Source organism: Peromyscus eremicus, chromosome 4 (genome assembly GCF_949786415.1).
Source record: "Peromyscus eremicus chromosome 4, PerEre_H2_v1, whole genome shotgun sequence".
NCBI lineage: Eukaryota > Metazoa > Chordata > Mammalia > Rodentia > Cricetidae > Peromyscus > Peromyscus eremicus.
This window is the reverse complement of record NC_081419.1, coordinates 93,750,832-93,768,025: the sequence shown is the minus strand read 5'-3', so window position 1 is coordinate 93,768,025 and position 17,194 is coordinate 93,750,832. Positions and strand designations below refer to the sequence as shown.

The window sequence follows — 17,194 nt, the reverse complement described above, 5'->3', positions numbered from 1 at the left end:
GCCAGGGACTTGTTGTGGGTAGCATCCATGCCAGGCCTGGATCTGGCTTATGCCCCTCCATCAGGACCACCTTGAAACTTTTACCTGAACATTTAAGCCCTCAGCAGGCCGTGGAAGGCAACTATGAGAAGAGACACATCAACGCCACCTTTTATTGACTGCTTCCTCTATGCTGGTCCATGTCTAGCCCCACAGCAGTCCTGGGAGCTAGAGCCATTATTATCTCCACTTTACAGCCAGAGGACCGATGCTGACACGCCCTGACTCACCCAAGGTCACAGCACAGGAGAGGCACTGCTGGACCTGATCCACGCTTCCTTGTCACCTGTGTGGCAACTTCCTGGGCACCCTCACCCAGACCTGCCTGGCATCTCCTGGTCCTCCAACTATATTCTCAGCCCATGAAGGAACCCAGGCAGCAGCCAGCGCATAGTCAAACTCTAGGCTGCTTCTAGAATCGACCTCCCACATCGGCTGTCCTTTGCAGTGTCTGTGAGGGTCCCATCAGTCAAGGCCTGCGGCCCTAGTGAGGGAGTCCACCAGCTGGAAGTAACTGTACTTGATGTCATACTCCATGTCATACCAGAAATTCACTGTGGAGAAGAGAGGGACCCGGATGTGAGGGCCCTTCTTTGAAGCAGGAGGCCCTCCCACCCAATGCCTTGTTGGGCCCCGGGTGCCCTGGGTGCTCCTTACCAGCAATGCAGCCGTGGGACTGCTGGACATGGTGGAACCACAGAGCCGGCAGGTACAACAGCTCACCGGCCCGCACTGTGCAGTGAAGGGCCCGTGCCCGGCTGTAACTGGGGTACCGGACCAGGTCTGGAGCCAGGGGGTCCAGTGGGATCCAGGGCACCTAGAGACACAGCAGCTGCCTGTGGGCCCTGAGGATCCTCAGATCTCTAGCTCTGGCCCCTCTCCTCCCAGCCTTGAAAAGCCACAGACTAGGGATTTTCAGAAAGGGATGTCACCTCCCCAGACCCTCTGTGCCTACTCCCTGGGAGCCTACCCTTCCCCAGAGCCCAAGAACAGAACAAACACCTTCTCCATGGCCTCCTCGTCCACCACCTTAAAAGTGCCCTCTTCAGTCAGCTGGTAGGTTGCTGGTGTGTACAAATCTGAAGGCAAGGTCAGGGAGATAAGTGACCAACAGTCTGTCAGGCTCTCCCTTACCACAACCAGCCCAGTGTCCCCGCATGCTGAGACCAGAGGGCTGGGGTCCTGAGGCTACACCTCAGGCCTGGACTCTTGGTGCTCGCCCGCCCTCCACCACTGGCTACCAGCTCCTTTTAGGCCATGTGACCTACCATAGGGAATGAAGGGCCGGTCACTGGGTGGATGTAACAAGAAGTGTTTCTCACCAGAGACCACACAGTACAGATTTTCATAGTGGTCCTTGTGCACTGTCAACATACGGAAGACCTGGAGTTGTGGGGAGAAAAACAGCCCGCCTGCCCTCAGCCCCACACCCCAACAGAACCTACAGTGAAAGGAAAAACCCACACAGGACCAGCGGTCTTGGGGAGACTCCGAGGACTCCAGCAAGCATCACAGAACTTGGCTCCCCTTCCTCAGGAGGGGAAGCAGAAGCAGCCCTGCTCCACTATCCACCTGACTTGAAGAGGCTTCTCAAAGAGACCTAGAGGGTATGGCGTACCCTGTCTCCAATGCCCCCACCATCAGGAGAGATCCTTTGTGGTGTCCTAGTCCCGAAATACCACAAGAAATTTGAGGCCAGCTACTCCCTCTGGGCCCACCTTTCTTCCCTCTAGCCCACCAGCTCCCTCCCCACTTCAGGAGTCCCCACACCTACAGGATGTCACCGCAGCTGCCTCACCCAGCCAGAAGTTCACAGCATCAGGCATCTTTCCTGTGGGACAGAGTTAGTACAGGGCTGAGGACCACCTATGCACAGGGCAGCTATTCAGAAATCCGGGTGGGGGCAAAGGAATGCCAAGGAGTCTGGGGCAAGGTGACACTGGAAATGTGACCCCTGGGGCAGAAGGGGCAGCAGCTGTTTCGGGGTGTCTGTTTTTATGTCAAAGCCTGGGGTCGGCAGGTAGGTGGCACCCGACCCCACAGAGCCAACACCAAAGACAGAGAATGAGTAAGCAAGCTGAACCCCCCCCCACCCCGACTTCATCCCCATGGCCTGCCTCTTGTCCCCTCCGCTCACCCAGTGACTCAGAGGCCCAGGGCACATGGGACTCGATGTCTGACAGAAGCTGGGGTAGTTCAGTGGGCAGATTGGAGCACTGCTTCTGCACATAGAGGACTCCTGGGTGCCAGGCCTGACCCTCCAACACATCCACCACATGGCTGATGGGCAGGCGACGTTCAGCAGGCATCACAAACCGGTCCCCTCGCACAGCATCCGCATAACCATCTGGGGTCACGGCCACACTCACCTCTGTGGAGCCCACTGTGGCTCTGAAGGAATGGATGGAGGCTTGGTCTGTAGTCTGCTGCTAACGGTCCCTGGTCCGTCCCACCCCAGAAAGGAACCTTACCTCAGGTAGGAAAGGGACCACTTCTGGAGGGCCGGCCAGTGCTGCAGGGCGTTTCGGATAACGCAGGGTCTATTGGGGCACACCCAATCCCGGTAGAAACAGAGTGGACTCGGGGGCTCATCCAGGTAGGGCACAACACGAGGTACACTGAGGTCTTAAGAAAAAATGGGGAGCAGGGCTCTGCAATCAGTGGTACCCAACTTCTGTTACACTTGTTTGCACAGGAAATCCTCTATCATGGACATCCCAGGCAAGGCTGCTGCTGACCACAGAAGTCTGCAGTTGATCCCTTACTTCCTAACCTTGGAGAAGCAGTTGCTCAGCAGCATCCATTAGGAAAGGGAGTCACTGAGCTGGTGGCCACAGGCTGACTAGGATGGAGCCTGGCTCTGGGATGCCCCTCCAATGATGACATTCACTGAGCATCTGAAACAGGCCCAGCATTGGGCCTGGTCGGTGTGGGTATCAGAGGATGATCCCATCATCTCAAGCGGTTCACAGCCTATCTATCCAGGGAGATAACTGACCAATGACACCACCAGAAGCCAGGCAGGGGCTGCACTGAGCTCTGGGTCTCATGGAACAGCAGCAGCATCCTTGGCCACCTAGGGCCAACAACTTGGGCACTGTGCCACCTACAGAGACATTTTAAGCAGCTCTGAGTCACCTTTAAACTGGGTGTGGTGGCTCACATGTGTAAACCTAGCACCTGGGGGGTGGCAGCAGGAGGATCAGGAGTTCAGAGCCACCCTCAGCTATGAAACAAGTTCAAGGCCATACTGCATGTGTGACAGGACACCTGACTCTGAAATCTCTTTTGGTTTATCCTACCCAATCCTGCCCTTGGCCTAGCTATTTCTAAGTCCTGTTGATTCTACCCTTTTTTCTCTTAAAACCACCCTTCCCGTCCCTCTGCTGCTTTGGGTCCAATGTCACACTGATAGGCCTCCTTCCCTGACCACCCCTTCAAACTGTCACTTGTTAGAAACCGTCTTTACCTCCTTGCCTATTTAGTTTTTCTCCACAGATTTATCATTACCTGGCCCTGTGTATTTTTTTCCACTCATTTATTTATTATCTGTCTCTTTCAGCAGAATAGAAACATCACCACAATGGCTGGAATGACTGCCATGTTTCCTGACATCTCTAGCGCCTCAGCACACAGTAGTTGCTCAGCACCCAGTAGGTGCTCAGCAAATACAAAGTCAAAGGAAAGTGCCCCACACTCCGGCTGGATGGTTGCTGCAGTGAGCAATCTGGTCCTTCTGGTCGAATTCCACTCCCTTTCAAGAGCATCTATCATCTATCTGAAATGCAATCTCATCTTGTCATACACCTAGTGAAGACTCCTTGGATGGCTTACTGCTACCCCTGGCAGAATTCAGTCCACCTTGGCATGCGTTCAGGCTGCTCCATGACTAAGCCTAGCTCACTTTTTTTCCCAGTCTGATTTGTTCCTGTGTCATGCCTGACACTGACCACATGCCCTCTGCTCTGGCTGGTCTACGTTCCTGCCACTCACTGTCTTGGCTTTTAGGAGGGCAGAGCGCTTTGCTTTGTTAACTTTCAGCCTTAATGTCTGACCGAATGCTTTGGTCCCAAGCAACAGTTACTGCAACCCTTGACAGATGTCTATGGCATTCATTTTACTCCTGAGTTCATGCTCACCCTAGTTACATCTCCATTCTGACTACCCTCCCTTGCCATCAGTCAGAAAGGGAGTATCTTTAAATTGGACACTGGAACCACATGGGAAGACATTGGTGGGCCCAGGAAAACTGCAGAGAGCTCAGCATGTACTTGCTACCCTGAACAGGGGTAAGAATCACCAAGCAGACCTGGGAGGGAGGAACAGGAACCCCACAAAGCAGTAATCTTAGAAGGGAACTGGGGCTCAGAACAACTGAGTTGCTCTTTGGGATTGAATCCAGGGCCTCCTACCTGCTAGGAAAACACCGCCACTGTGTTACTCTACCCTAGAGTTTAAAAATGTGTAGAAACTGTTTTGTTTTGTTTTGTTTTGTTTTTGAAACAGGGTTTCTCCATGTAGCCCTTGCTGTCCTGGAACTCTCTCTGTAGACCAGGCTGGCCTTGAACTGAGAAATCAGTCTGCAGCTGCCTCCTGAGTGCTGGGATTAAAGGCATGTGCCACCACCACCTGGTGTAAAACTGCCCTTTTCTATCCTTTGGATTTTCTTTAACTATACCAGTTTTATTTGTTCACCATTTCCTTTAGAGAATGCCTACATCTTTCCCTTAGAGCTTCAAACTGAACTCCACATAATTCCTTTGACCCAGCAATTCTGTTAAGAATTTAACTGACAAAAATAAACATGAACACAGAGCCTGCTCCAGGCTTACAGCCCTTGCTGTTCCCTATACATTACAGGTACACACCCTTAGTGGACCCTGCAACCATCCTCTAAACCACTTGGGACACAGCTGGGATGCTCACATAATTGTTTACTCCCTGAGAATTGAAGTTGTATGGAAACAGATCGCTCGCGCTCTCTCTCTCTCTCTCTCTCTCTCTCTCTCTCTCTCTCTCTCTCTCTCTCTCTGTGTGTGTGTGTGTGTGTATGTGTGGGGGGGGGGCTGTATATGCCTGTGCATGCATATACAGAGGAAGGTGGCATCAGATGTCTACCATTTCCACTTTATTTTCTGAGACAAAGTCTCTCACTGAATCTGGAGCTCAGCAGTTGCTAGGCTGGCTGGCCAGCAAACCCCTGGGGTCCCCTAGTCTTTGCTTTCCAGCTCTGGAACTGCATCAGACATATAATCATCAGGTGGATCTGAACTCAGGTCATCACGTGCTTAAGCACTTTACCCACTCAGTCATCTCTCCAGACTGTTTCTTTAATGAGATAACCTAAATACCCCTGGGCTGGTGAGATGGCTCCGAAGATAAAGGCACTTATTGCCAAATTTAAAAACACTGAACACACATTCTGGCACATAGAGGTACTTAAATTTTGTTAAATGAACAGTCAAGTAGTTGCAGCAGAATTATTGAAAACAAGAGGTTAAAACACCTGCATTCCTATCAATAATGGGTGCACTGGTTCACAGGTGTGAAAATTTGAGACAGAGGCACTTGAAATGCCCTCTAGGACAGTGCAGCAAAGTATGCTTAGCAGGAACAATAAAACAGAGTCCTACTGGACAGACAAGGGGCGGGAGTGAATCTTACTTTATTTACATTGCGCAGAACTGCCCGCACTGCTGTTCAGTAAGAAATGACTTAGTAAAAAGGGGGAAAGAAGGAATGACGTAGTGAGGAGCAAAGAAGGAACCTAACACCTAGTAGCGGAACAGCCAATATTGCTTGGGTGGGTCTCTACAATCCTCAAAGCTTGGAGTTCGCGTGAGTGAACGAGGGCAGTCGCCTGCTTCTCTCCTCAAAAGTCACCAGCATCCGGGACATCTGAGGTTAAAGAATCTTCTGTACCGAAAGGGCAGCGACGCAGAGCACAGGGACTCAGCACCTGCTGGCTTTGAGAACGGCACTACGACTACCGCCGGAGCTGCGCTGGGCCTTGAACAAAACCACAGCTGCACCCCATGAAGGCACCAGGCCGTGCAACCATCAGCTGAGGACTCGTCCGCTAGCTAGACGAGGGTAACATACGAAAATGTGTGGCCACCAGTCGGCGACTCGTGCACACAAGACCTGAGTGAGTTCCAGTACCCCAGGCTCTCTCCACGCTCTCTTCGCGCGGACGCCACTCACCGCGAGCCGCCGCCGGGAACTCCTGCAACGCCCTCCGCACCGTATCCAGGGCCGCCTCCGCCATGACGCCCGTGGGGAGAGAACCCGTCCCTATTTCCGCTCTAGGCTCGCAGCCCCGCCCCTATTTCCGCCCTCGCCCCGCCCCTCAGGAGGTGCGACAAGCGGCGCTTCCTTCGGATTTTGCTAGCCAGTTAACAAATGATTGTGTTTATTGACAATTTCATACATCAGTACAAACGAGACGTTAAAACAGCCCCACCCCGTACAGCCGGGGAGGAGACAGGCGCCACAGTATAAAAGTTATAAATAAGGGGCTTTTCAAAACTGGGATGGGACAGATCTGGACGTGGGCGGCAGTTGCCAGTGGCCTCAGACATGCAGAAGGAACTAAGCGCCGCTGGCCACAAGACCACATCCATGCAGGGTAGAGGCGCAGGGAAAAGACCGGCTCCCTCGAGAAGGGCAGGCTGGCCAAGGCCCTCTAAGAACCTGGTGGAGGTCAGGGCAGCCCTATTGCTGTGGGCGGATTTCTAACCCTCTGGCTGACAAGGGGTCCAACCTCAGCCACTACTGTTCTTTGGGCTAGGAGTTTGGCCAGGCAGGTGGTACGGAAAAAGGAAATACATGGTTTGGATGTAGTTAGGGCACTCAGGCAGAACCACCAAAGCTAAGCACCCATTAAAACCGTTTCTTTCTAGCCTCTGCCTCCAAGGCTTGGAAGGCGCTTGGGCAGGTGTTTGCTGTCTAAACCTGGTGAAATGTCACTCTGCATTACCTGATGCAGAGGGAAGGAAGGCCCAGAGACACATACTCACTCCAATTCTACAACCACCTCACTACTTGTTCCTACCTACAGCCTGCCTATCCCTCTCTTTAGCCTCTAACAATTACCATAATTCTGTCCCCTACCTCCACCACCTACCTGTCCACCTACACTTTTCCAGTGTGTCTCTTGCCCAGAACCTCCACTCCACGATCTCCAGTATCCAGTATCTCTGGGCACCCAGCACTTCCTTTGAAAACAACCTTCCCCCATGAGTCAGGTGTCCCATAGCCATCTCCTGTCAGCCTGGCTGCAGACACCAAGATCCCAGAATTTTAGTGTGCTCCTGTTCATGTTTCTGGATAAGAGTTCTAACTAAGCCAGGCTAGTGAGGCTGAGGCCAGATGTGAAGAAACCAGGTATATACTAGCCAGGCAAGTATTCTAACAATGAACACTCAACTTTGTATACATTGTGTGTGTGTGTGTGTGTGTGTGTGTGTGTGTGTGTGTGTGTCCAAAGTCCTAGGAAGGTGGGCCAGTGCCCTGTAAACCATGAGGGAACTCCCAATACAGGTTTCTGATTGCGCATTGCCCAGGATAAAGGAGAAAGTGGTCCCTGGGGTCTCAGTAGTCCTCTAGGGACTAGGGTTAGAGAATAAGGAAGCCTAAGGGCTGAGGAAAGTAGGCCAGGCTTTGTGTTTGCCAACAGAGGGCTTTACTGTCCGGCAGCAAAATCCCACAACTGGCTCCACAAGGAAAAAAAAAAAAAGGATGAGGGTAGAAAATGCTGGGGCTCTCTTGCAGGGAGAACGGGAGTGGAATGTGGGGTTCAGGTCCTGATACCAACTCAAGTCTTCTAAGGGCTGGGAATCCCCTGGAGGGCCAGGCAGCTCTACCTTTCTCAACTGCCAGGAATTGGGGAAAACCACCCCTGCTTTGGCAGCCAGGAGTGCAGCTGGTGTGGGAGTAGAGGTAAGGGTCTATAGTTGGCTTTAGGGCCTAATAGCACATCGCCTTTTATCTCTACCCCAGAGTACCCTGTGTATGCTCCACCCCAGGGAGCTGATCCCTGAAGTAACGTCAAATGGCTTCTAAGAAGAGAAGGCCAGCCCTTCCCAATGTCCCCAGATGAGGCAGGCTGTCCTCCTACCCCTCACAGCACCAAGATGACATAGACTCAAGACCTGCCCTGCTAGGAGCCACTGGAGGGCTTTAGAGGCAGGAGTTCTAAGAAGTGAGGCAACAGTCAGGGAAATAAATTAATAAATACAGGGGCCCCGTGAGGAGCAGCTGGGAAACTGCTTTGCCTCTGAACACTGATCCCTGCTCTCCACTCCAGACATTCTCACAGGTTCTCATGAGTGGAAGAAGGGCTACAGTTGGGAATGGGGAGCATTTCTCTTGGGACAGGCTTCTGAACTCAGAGTCTGCGCTCCATACGCCGCTCCACAGCTCGAAGCAAGAGCTCTGAGTACTGCTCCAACAGGGCGTGAGTTTGCTCAGCCCCCACAGCCCCAGGGCTGCCACCCGGGCTGGACAGCGCAGCCCCAGCCAGGGCCTCTAGCTCCTGCCGCACTGAAGAGAAGGTGTCTCTCAGGAGCCGGGTGATACGACTGTGCTCGGCTGAAGGTGTCTTACAGCTGGTCACCTGCAACAGGAGCACTGCGAGTGAGGTGAAGAATGAGGAGAGAAGGTGCTCCATCTGCGCCTGGCCTGCCCGGAAGGGACTTACAACATCAGAGTGACTGAGTACAGTCAGTCACTCTGGCGGGTAACCCAGATGAAGGTCCCTTCAGACTAATAAAACCATCTACTTCTTCTTGATCACTTTTCCCAACAACTCACACAGGCTGCACTTTCTCTTTCAAACATGGGCACTGTTCAGTTGTTTCCTACATCTGAAGATCCCAAACCATTCTGGGATCTGAAAAAGCACACTAATAACAGTTACACTGAGACAACAGGGCATGAATCGGGATTTCTGAACTAGATGATGTTCTAAGCTACAACCCTGTCTTGAGTGTTCCAGTCCTTACCAGAGATGACCATAGGTCCTGGGGGTGAGGCCTAGCCTGCCCTCTGACCTCCCATCTAGTCTTCTCCGAGTACTTTTGAGGGCTCCCCCCAGGATGTAGGAGAGCCCTTACTGTTCCTGTTCTAGACACTTGGCTGTCAAGCAGGAACACTGCCGACAGGCTGTCTTCCTACCAGTTGCTGCCGACACTCACCAAGCGGTAGAGCTGCACTGCCTGGCGAACATTCCCCTGGAGCTCGGCCACAAGCTGCTCACATTGTTGCAGGCTCAAGGCCAGTTCTGAAGGACAAACAGCAGTGAGGTCCAGCTGCTCTTTCAGGGCTCTCAGAGCAGTGCTGTAATCCCCACCAGCCCCCACCCAGACCCCGTCCCTGCCCCTGCCCCATTCTCTTCCAACACCTTTCCTGACACCACACAGACAAAGCTAAGAGGAAAACACCAGTCCTCGCTCTAGCCCCAGAGCCAGCCCCCGCATCCAGAACACACTAAGGGGTTGAGTAGGTCACAGGGAGATCATGAAGGGTGGCAGGAGTGTCTCACCATCAGGGGTGTGACTTATGGCCCAAGACAGGAGCAGACAGGACGAAAAACACCAAAGGCTGGACGCACATACATGAGATGGAGCCAGAAGGTGGCCAAGAGACAGGAAAGAGGATGGGTGAAAGGTGAGACTGGGGAGCTGTGCGCACCTGAGTCCTGGCTCAGGGCTGCCCCTGGCCTGGTGCATTCCATGGGGTTAGGAGTCTTCTCAGGGGATGGGGGCTGCAAGCTCTCAGGGCCTTGGAGGAGGTTGCTGACCGGCAGTTGCTGGGCACAGGGGTGGATGGGGCCAGGATGAACCTGGCACTCTGTCCTAGGTTTAGGAGTGGTACCCTCCCCTAAACAGGCCCGCCTTTCAAATGTGGTGTGAGCCTTTCCTTGGCCCACCAGGGAGCCGGACTGTTCTGCTTCCGTATGGACTCGGCCTTTGGTTACAGGCGAGAAAGTGGTCAAAGCAGGCCGGTCAGGCAGCGGTTTGGGGATGTCCAAGACAAGGTGAGCCCGGCTAGGCAGCGCCAGCTTGTTGAGTGGTGAGATTCGGACTGGTGCAGGAGCCTGAGGTGCAGCCGCCAGGCCCAGGTTCTCCCCGACAGAAATGCTGCGAGCTAGCTTGGCCGTAGAACTGGTGGTGGGGTTCTGGTAGGTGTGGGGTTGAGGTGGGTAGCTGTCAGCTTGTGGCAGGGATCCTAAGCTGCCCTGGATCTCCACCTCCCGGGAGGGCAGTGAACGTGATGAAGGCCCCTCATCTGCATCAGAGACAGCGACAGATGTAGGTCAGGGTGTGAAGAAGGTAAGTCAAACGCCAGGGCTCAAGCCCTAGCTGCTGCTTTCCCCTGAACATGACCACTAAGGGACATGCAGTGGCAAGCACGGGGACACACCAGGACCACACTAGGCCCACACTCCTCCAGCACGCCCATATACATGTCCCACATTCCCCACATCCTGGAGCAAGCACACCAGGTTCCTCACCCTGTGGTACTAGACTGTGCACAGACTGGGCTTTCTGGAGCCCAGCTAAGGGGCGGGCTGGAGCCATTTTCTTGGGGGCCCAGCTGCTGTCCAGGTTGTTACGCCGCCGTGGCAACAGCACAGGAGCCACTGGCTGGGGGCCGGAGTTGCCAGGAGAGGGTTCCACTTCTGGGGGTGCTCCTGGGGGAGTGGCACCACTGCCTTTCAGCTGCTCACCAGATACCTGTGACACCTGGTCAGGTCTTGATGTCAGGGCCACGCTTGGGGAGGATAAAGATGGCTCCCTACAGGGAGAAAGCGTTCAGAAAAAGGTCCAGAGAAGGCTCGGTGTCTTCCTCCAAGATTGCCAGATGCTCTCACAAACAGAAAGGCACCAGGAGAGGACAAGCACAAAGCAAGACAGGGTTTGGGTAAGGCCACTTGTTCCAAAGCCAGGAGTACAAAGTACCCTTAGGGAGAGCAGGAAAGAAGGCTACATACTGTGCCAGGAGCAGGGGCCCCAGGTCGGCAGAGCCATGGGGGGATACCTGAGTGGGGAGGTCTGCACTTGCAGCAGGAATCGGGATGAGATGCTCCGAGACTCTGTCCTTTCTACGACTCGTGCTGGACCCCCTGCAAGAGGCACAGAAATCATGAACTGAGTCAGAAGCTAAGTTCTTGCCCCAAGTCTTGCCTCTCCAACAAAGAAACTTCAGGCTGCCTGCTGGACCCTCCCTCTCAGCTAGGCATAGAAGGGAAGGGGCCAGACTCCACCGACTGAAGGATGGCCCACTGACCACACCTGGAGCAGCCCCATTGGCCAAAGTCTCAAAGTGCTGTTTTAGAAACTGCTCCTGATCCGGGGTATGAGGGCTGCCTTCTTGTAGCCCACAGAGGCCAGTGCCTCCCTCCTCTTCCTCTTCTTCATCACCCTCGGCTGGCTCTTCAAGGTCTGAGGAGATGCCATCCACACTTAGGGGCTCTGTGCTCTCAGAGTCTAGATGTCGGGGAGGGGAGAGGCATCACACTGTACCCGTCTGTCACAGGTCTGCCTCCCCTGCCTCCCCTCCTCATGCTGCAGCCTTACCTTCATTGGGGTGTTCAGGGCTGGAAAGCCGGCTGCTGCTGTAATCCACAGAGCATGCACTATCAGGACTGTGCTTTTCGGAGCCCCTGTTCCCTGGGTAGACTCTTCCTAGGGATCCTCTGGTTGGAGCCTGCACCTGGAACGCACTGTTAGGAAGAAGCAGCAAAGGAACGACAAGACAGTGAGCACGGGTCCGCAGCTCCACTGAAAGAATGAGGTGGCAGGCAAACCCTGAGTGGCCTGGAGGCCCACCACTGCCTAACAGAGGGAAAAGACCGAGGTCTGCAGGGCCCCGTGAGCTCTGGCCAGGGCACAACCCTTGCCTGGTATCCATGGTGGGGCTGTCACTGGGTTCCGGGTAGACAACACCATCTTCAATGGGTGCAGGCTCCAGATCTTGGGCAAAGACTCCTTCCTCTTGTGACAACAATTGGATAATGTGGGAGCAGGAACAGGGTTGGGAAGCCTGAAGCCGAGGGGCCTTTTCACTCTGGAAACACAAAGAAAGGGGCACTTCTGAGGGTTGCCGACGTGAGAAGAGGGTGCTGAGAGGAGACAGAAGTTGGCAAGGATTTGGTGAACACCAATTCTGAGGAGGCAGAGTACTCCAGCTCTGGGAAGAGGTGGCAGGAAGCCAGGCTGGGCTCTGGCTAAAGAAAGCTAGCTCACCTGGCCAGCACATGAGAGCTCCGGGGCCTGTGGACCATGCTTCACAGGACCAGATGGGGATACAGCCAGTGAGTCCTGGCTCGGGCCTCGAGGGCTTGGGGCCAAGGTCTCCAGCTGTCTCAAGTCCAGCATGGAACGAACACTCAGCTCCGCACCTGGCTGGGCCCAGCGCCCTCTTCTTTTGGGTCCTGTGTTGGCTACAGGAGTTGGGCCCAGGAACTCCATGGTCTCTTGTGCCTGGTGGTTGTAGGCAAAGAAGCAGCAGTAATTAGAATCACACTGCCAACAAACAAACGTCTCTGTACATATAGTTTGCATGCCCGGCACCTTTCACGAACTAGCTCATTTTATCTTGACAACAATGTTAGAGAGATGGCAGCATCATTGTCCCGGGTCTTACATGTGACGGAACCAGAGCACATAAGATTTCAGTGACTAGCCCAAGTCCAAGTAGGATAGTAAGGGGCCTGCAGGCTAGGCTGGCTCTAGAGTACATTCTAGACCCTCAAGATAGGAACCTCTCTAGTTTCTGCCTTTACCTGGTGTCTTATATAGTCTAGAGCTAGGATTCTCAACAGTCCTATCCTCTGAAGACACCCAACAGAAACCGGAGTCCCTTCACAGCAATAAGGACAGAGGAACAGTGAAGGACTGAGACCCCAGCATGGCCAGAGAGCACCAGGTTCCATATCACCAGCACACAGTGCTAGACTCAAAGTCCCAACGTGGACCATGTGAGGACGGGGCTGCTTTGGAGCTTGCTGATGCTGTCTGGCCCTCTCTGCCACTCTGAAATCAGAGTCACAGCAACAGGTCTTCCTGTGCCTTTCCCTGTGACTGTTCTGAACTCACTTCCTCATTGGGGTCTTCAGAATTATCGTTTCCCTGGATGTCCGCCTGCTGGACCCTTGGTTTTCCTAGACATTCATCCTAACCATGTGACTCACAGCTTCTTTACTCCTCCCTCACGCTGCTTGTTTGTTATGGTTGCTTGGCTTTGGTGAAGCAGAGGTGGTGGCGCCCGCCTTTAATCCCAGCACTCAGAGGCAAAGGCCTTGGATCTCTGTGAGCTCCAGGCCAGCCAGGGCTACAGAGTGAGAGCCCGTATGAAAACAAAACCAAGCTACTCTCGCATGGGATTCCTCCCAGGCTCCTGGCAGATGAGGTGGACACCTCCTCTAGTGCAGCTAGTCATCTGACACAGGAAGACAGACTGGTGCTCCCTCATCCCAGACAGACCAGCTGCCTGACCTCAGTAAGGCCTTCCTTGGAAACAGGCTGGAGCAGGTAGGCAGGTCCGATACCCAAGTGCCTCACGAGGCCCAAAGGATTCTGCTGCTACCCTCCTCACTTCCAATAACCTTGGAAGCACATTTCAGTGATGGCCACTTACCCGACTCATTTCCCAGTGGGACAGGCTTCGGAGCAAGGCTGGACTAGAGACCGAGGCTAGACAGAAACAGGCAGTCAGAAGTGTTTCCTACCTACCCACCTCTGGGACCTTCCCCTGTGTGATCCCTGTGATGGCCCAATTTCCCTAACCCATGGTCCAGAAGGGGCTTATCTAGTCACTACACCAGCTAGTGCCTGTCTACCTCACACCCGACTGCCACAAACCTCGCTCTTTCTTGGTACTCTGGCCAAGAGTGGGTAGGGCTGGCAGTTCTTCCTCTTCAGTACCCTCATCTTCTCCCTCCTTGTCACTGTCTGATGAAAGAGCTGGTCCAGAAGGGGGTGCCACTGGGGCCTGGGGCCTGAGTCCAAGACAAGAGCGTGGGGAGAGGAGGTTCACTAGGGGAAGAACCGACATGATGGGCTTGTGAACGAGAAGGAAGGTCTGGGGAGACACGGTGAGGAGGAACAGCAGGATCACACCACACTATGTGGACAACAATGAGCCGGGCCAGTCCCTGGCCCACTTACCGCTCGGGTCCAGAAGCCCTTTGGGGAGAGGTCGGTCCTGGCGGCTTGGCCCCTCGCTGACGCTGGCGCAACTCAGCCAGACGCTGCCTCATGCTGATGGTCATCTCAGAGCTCAGGCGCCAGACAAATATGCAGCTAGGGTGAGCCACAGCACTGGGTGAGGGCTCTGAAGGCAGCAACCCCCTCACCCTATTTCCCATGAACTGGAAAAGAGATCCAAGCCACCCTCCACTACCAGGTCAGGCTCCACCAAGAAACGTCCCTATTTAGACCCACCTCCCAGAGACATCCTGAGAGGAAGGGAGAGGAGGGGCAGGGTGGCAAGAGAAGACTCTGCCTCTCAGGGAAGTTGGCTTCTGCTCACCTGTCCCCTGACACAGAGATGAGATGTTTGCAATCGTTACTAAATTTCATGCCAGTGACAATCTCTGTAAAGAGTAAAGAATACGGTCTATGAACTGCCACGGAAGCCGAACCAAATTCCTGCCTGTTCTAGCAGTGAAGGTGGGCACTGGCTGGAGGGAGGGTCAGATCCTATCCACACTTAGGGGCTTTGTACTCTAAGAGTTCGGATGTGGGGAAGGGGAAAGGTACCAACCACACTGTCCCCTCTGCCAGGAGGGCTTCCTAGCCTTGCTTCAGTCAACTGAGCCCTCCCAGGGTAGATGGGCAGAGTCACATGGTGACCAGATGGGCGCTAACGGACAAGGGAACAAAGGAGAAATCTGAATGGGGAGGTAGGTGCTGCACTCACCTGAGTGACCAAACATAGTGGCCACACACTCGCCTGAGGAGAAGTCAAAAATGGAGAGGTTCTTATCAGAACAGCTGGTGGCAATGTAGATCCCCGAGGGGTCTGTCTGCACCTGGGAAGACACACGGAGGGAGGGCAGAGTAGGAAACGGCCACACCCTCTTCATTTAGTACCGCTCTATCCCTGAGCCTTCCGGTGCTATGCTCAGCCCACGGGGCCCTTACCTTAATGAGAGTGCCGTCCTCACCCTGTGACCCTTTAAACAGCTTCTTCTGCTTCCCACTACTGATGTTAAAGATCCTGTAAAGGAAGGCACTTGTTCACATTAGGTGTGAGCATCAAAGCACACTCACTCCCCATGTGTTCTGGGAGATCCCTCTCACCACCCAAGGTCTACTCTCTCAGGTAAGGCAAAGTACTTTGTTGCCTCAAAGACGCTCAAAAGCCTGGACCAAAAGGCAGATGTGGGGACTGAGCTGCATGAAAGAACGTGGTCCAAAAGTCTGAGAAGTGGAGGCCAGCAAAACGACCCAGAGAGTAAAGCCACTTGCTGCCAGGCCTGATGACTTAAGTTAGATCTCCAGAGCCCATGTCACAGTAAGAGAGAAACCAGTCCTGAAAATGGTCCTCTGATGTCCACATGCTCACCGTGGTAGTCCTCTGATGTCCACACGCTCACCGTGGTACATGCACATCCCTTCCCTGCCGCCCCCACAAAATAGATAGATTAAAAGTGAATTTTTAAAAAGTCTGAGAAGGGAATGCCCACCGAATATTTCGGTCTTGGCAGCCGATGGCCGTGTACTTCCAGCTAGGCTCCACATCCATGTCATAGAGGGTTGTCTTCCGTACCACGTGGTGCGTTCGAGTAAACTGTACTCCTTCTCCAGACTGCAGTAGGGAGCACGTGGGCAGACCACATCCAAATGCATCACCAGGTCACAGAGCTTGCTTTGTCTCTCTTCACCTCTTGTAACCTGAGACCGCATTCCCACCCTGCCCTGTCAGGGACACCCAGTGGCCTTACCTTCTGTGCAGTTCTGAAGTAAATGCTCTTGTCCGCGCCACAGCTGATCATGCGCACTTGCCCATCACTGGCTATGGGGGACAGGGACCTGGCTGCTTCCATCATCTGAAGGCAGTCTTTCTCCTGCCTTCCCTTATTTCCCCCAATCAAGCTACTCTACATGGTGGACCAATTAAAACAGAATGCATTCCACTAAGCCTATGTCCTCCTCTTCAGCCACCCGGTCTGACTCAGAGTCCCCTAGACTGAAGGTGTGTATTCCACCTGTCTTCCCACCTAGCCTCATGACTCCCAGGTACTTCCCAATACTTGCCCCCCACCAGCAGACCATAGACGTACAGCAGGGGGTAGGTGGAGGGCCGTAGAGCCTCAAGTTCCCAGTTCCCACCTGCAAACTTGACAGCAGTGATGGAGGATGAATGCTCATCCAGTGTCTGCTGTAGGCTGTACTCCCGCCCAGCATCCAGCACGTGGATCAGACGGTCCCGGCTTGCTGATGCCAGCAGCTTCAAACCTGGCGTTGGAAGAACACCATCAGCTCACATGAGCACGCTCTTAACTATGCCCAGTAAAGAGCCCCAAGGGGATGGAGTCTCATATCCCTAAAGCTCTATGAACCATAGAACAGGGATAGAGCTACCCTGTAGTAGTTTGAAAGAAAATGCCCCCCCAAAGGGAATGGCACTATTAGGAGGTGTGGCTTTGTTGGAGTATGTGTGGCCTTGTTGGAGGAAGTGTCTCTGTGGGGTTGGGCTTTGAGGTCTCCTTTGCTCAGCTTCACTCAGTGTGACACTCAGACCACTCCCTGTTGTCACCAAGATGTAGGACTCTCAGCTACCTCTCCAGCACCATGTCTGCCTGCACACTACCATGTCCCACCATGATGATAATGGACTGAAGCTCTGAATTATAAGCCACTTTATAAGGGTTGCTGTGGTCATGCTGTCTCTTCGCAACACTAGAAACCCTAACTAAGACATACTCTCTCTCTTCTTAAAATCCTACAAAGATAGAATGATCCCAAAGACTACAAGACTCAAGATTATCAGAAGCCAAGATAGGTCTAAGGGACAGGACAGGAGGGGCCTGTGCCAGAGCTCGGCCTTACCTGTGTCTGGCTTAGAGTACTCCAGGCACAGGATCTCAGAATCATGGGCTTCTACCTTTAGCATCTCACTCAGAGACTGCAGTTCATGTACC

General features: G+C 53.7%; 2 protein-coding genes across 4 annotated transcripts in view; both read right to left on the bottom strand.

The window, feature by feature from the left end:
* Nucleotides 1-132: 132 nt before the first annotated feature.
* Jmjd7 (jumonji domain containing 7) lies at nt 133-6,321 on the bottom strand. 2 transcript variants are annotated; one of them, XM_059261185.1, is made up of 8 exons: nt 6,244-6,321; nt 2,511-2,664; nt 2,177-2,430; nt 1,814-1,870; nt 1,308-1,403; nt 1,042-1,118; nt 697-856; nt 133-593 (listed from the first exon to the last, which is right to left on the bottom strand). In XM_059261185.1, exons 1-8 carry the CDS (start codon nt 6,305-6,307, stop codon nt 505-507), a joined length of 951 nt encoding a protein of 316 aa, XP_059117168.1. In that variant the 5' UTR covers nt 6,308-6,321; the 3' UTR covers nt 133-504. The 2 variants fall into 2 exon arrangements, with proteins under 2 accessions (XP_059117168.1, XP_059117169.1); XM_059261186.1 differs by having other exon boundaries at nt 1,838-1,870.
* A 113-nt stretch (nt 6,322-6,434) lies between these two features.
* Mapkbp1 (mitogen-activated protein kinase binding protein 1) overlaps nt 6,435-17,194 on the bottom strand; it is a 55,393-nt gene continuing 44,633 nt past the window's right edge. Inside the window, exons 12-30 of one of the 2 annotated variants that reach the window (XM_059261182.1) lie at nt 17,103-17,194; nt 16,383-16,508; nt 15,995-16,065; nt 15,737-15,858; nt 15,192-15,267; nt 14,968-15,079; nt 14,578-14,641; nt 14,214-14,348; nt 13,908-14,044; nt 13,684-13,739; nt 12,291-12,527; nt 11,945-12,111; nt 11,622-11,767; nt 11,337-11,531; nt 11,083-11,167; nt 10,556-10,839; nt 9,733-10,329; nt 9,237-9,322; nt 6,435-8,656 (exon numbers count right to left, since the gene is read on the bottom strand). In XM_059261182.1, the coding sequence (XP_059117165.1) occupies nt 8,429-8,656; nt 9,237-9,322; nt 9,733-10,329; nt 10,556-10,839; nt 11,083-11,167; nt 11,337-11,531; nt 11,622-11,767; nt 11,945-12,111; nt 12,291-12,527; nt 13,684-13,739; nt 13,908-14,044; nt 14,214-14,348; nt 14,578-14,641; nt 14,968-15,079; nt 15,192-15,267; nt 15,737-15,858; nt 15,995-16,065; nt 16,383-16,508; nt 17,103-17,194 (3,016 nt within the window). In that variant the 3' untranslated portion in view covers nt 6,435-8,428. The remainder of the gene's footprint in view (nt 8,657-9,236; nt 9,323-9,732; nt 10,330-10,555; nt 10,840-11,082; nt 11,168-11,336; nt 11,532-11,621; nt 11,768-11,944; nt 12,112-12,290; nt 12,528-13,683; nt 13,740-13,907; nt 14,045-14,213; nt 14,349-14,577; nt 14,642-14,967; nt 15,080-15,191; nt 15,268-15,736; nt 15,859-15,994; nt 16,066-16,382; nt 16,509-17,102) is intronic. The other variant, XM_059261183.1, reaches the window with a different exon arrangement.

Excerpts from the sequence above, each read along its gene's own strand:
- Jmjd7 (XM_059261185.1), bottom strand. The coding sequence starts at position 6,307 with ATGGCGGAGGCGGCCCTGGATACGGTGCGGAGGGCGTTGCAGGAGTTC. Across the intron at positions 1,871-2,176 it reads CTGGGCCTCTGAGTCACTGG|GAAAGATGCCTGATGCTGTG; the intron begins GTGAGCGGAGGG and ends TCTGTCCCACAG. Across the intron at positions 857-1,041 it reads ACGAGGAGGCCATGGAGAAG|GTGCCCTGGATCCCACTGGA; the intron begins GTGTTTGTTCTG and ends CTGTGTCTCTAG.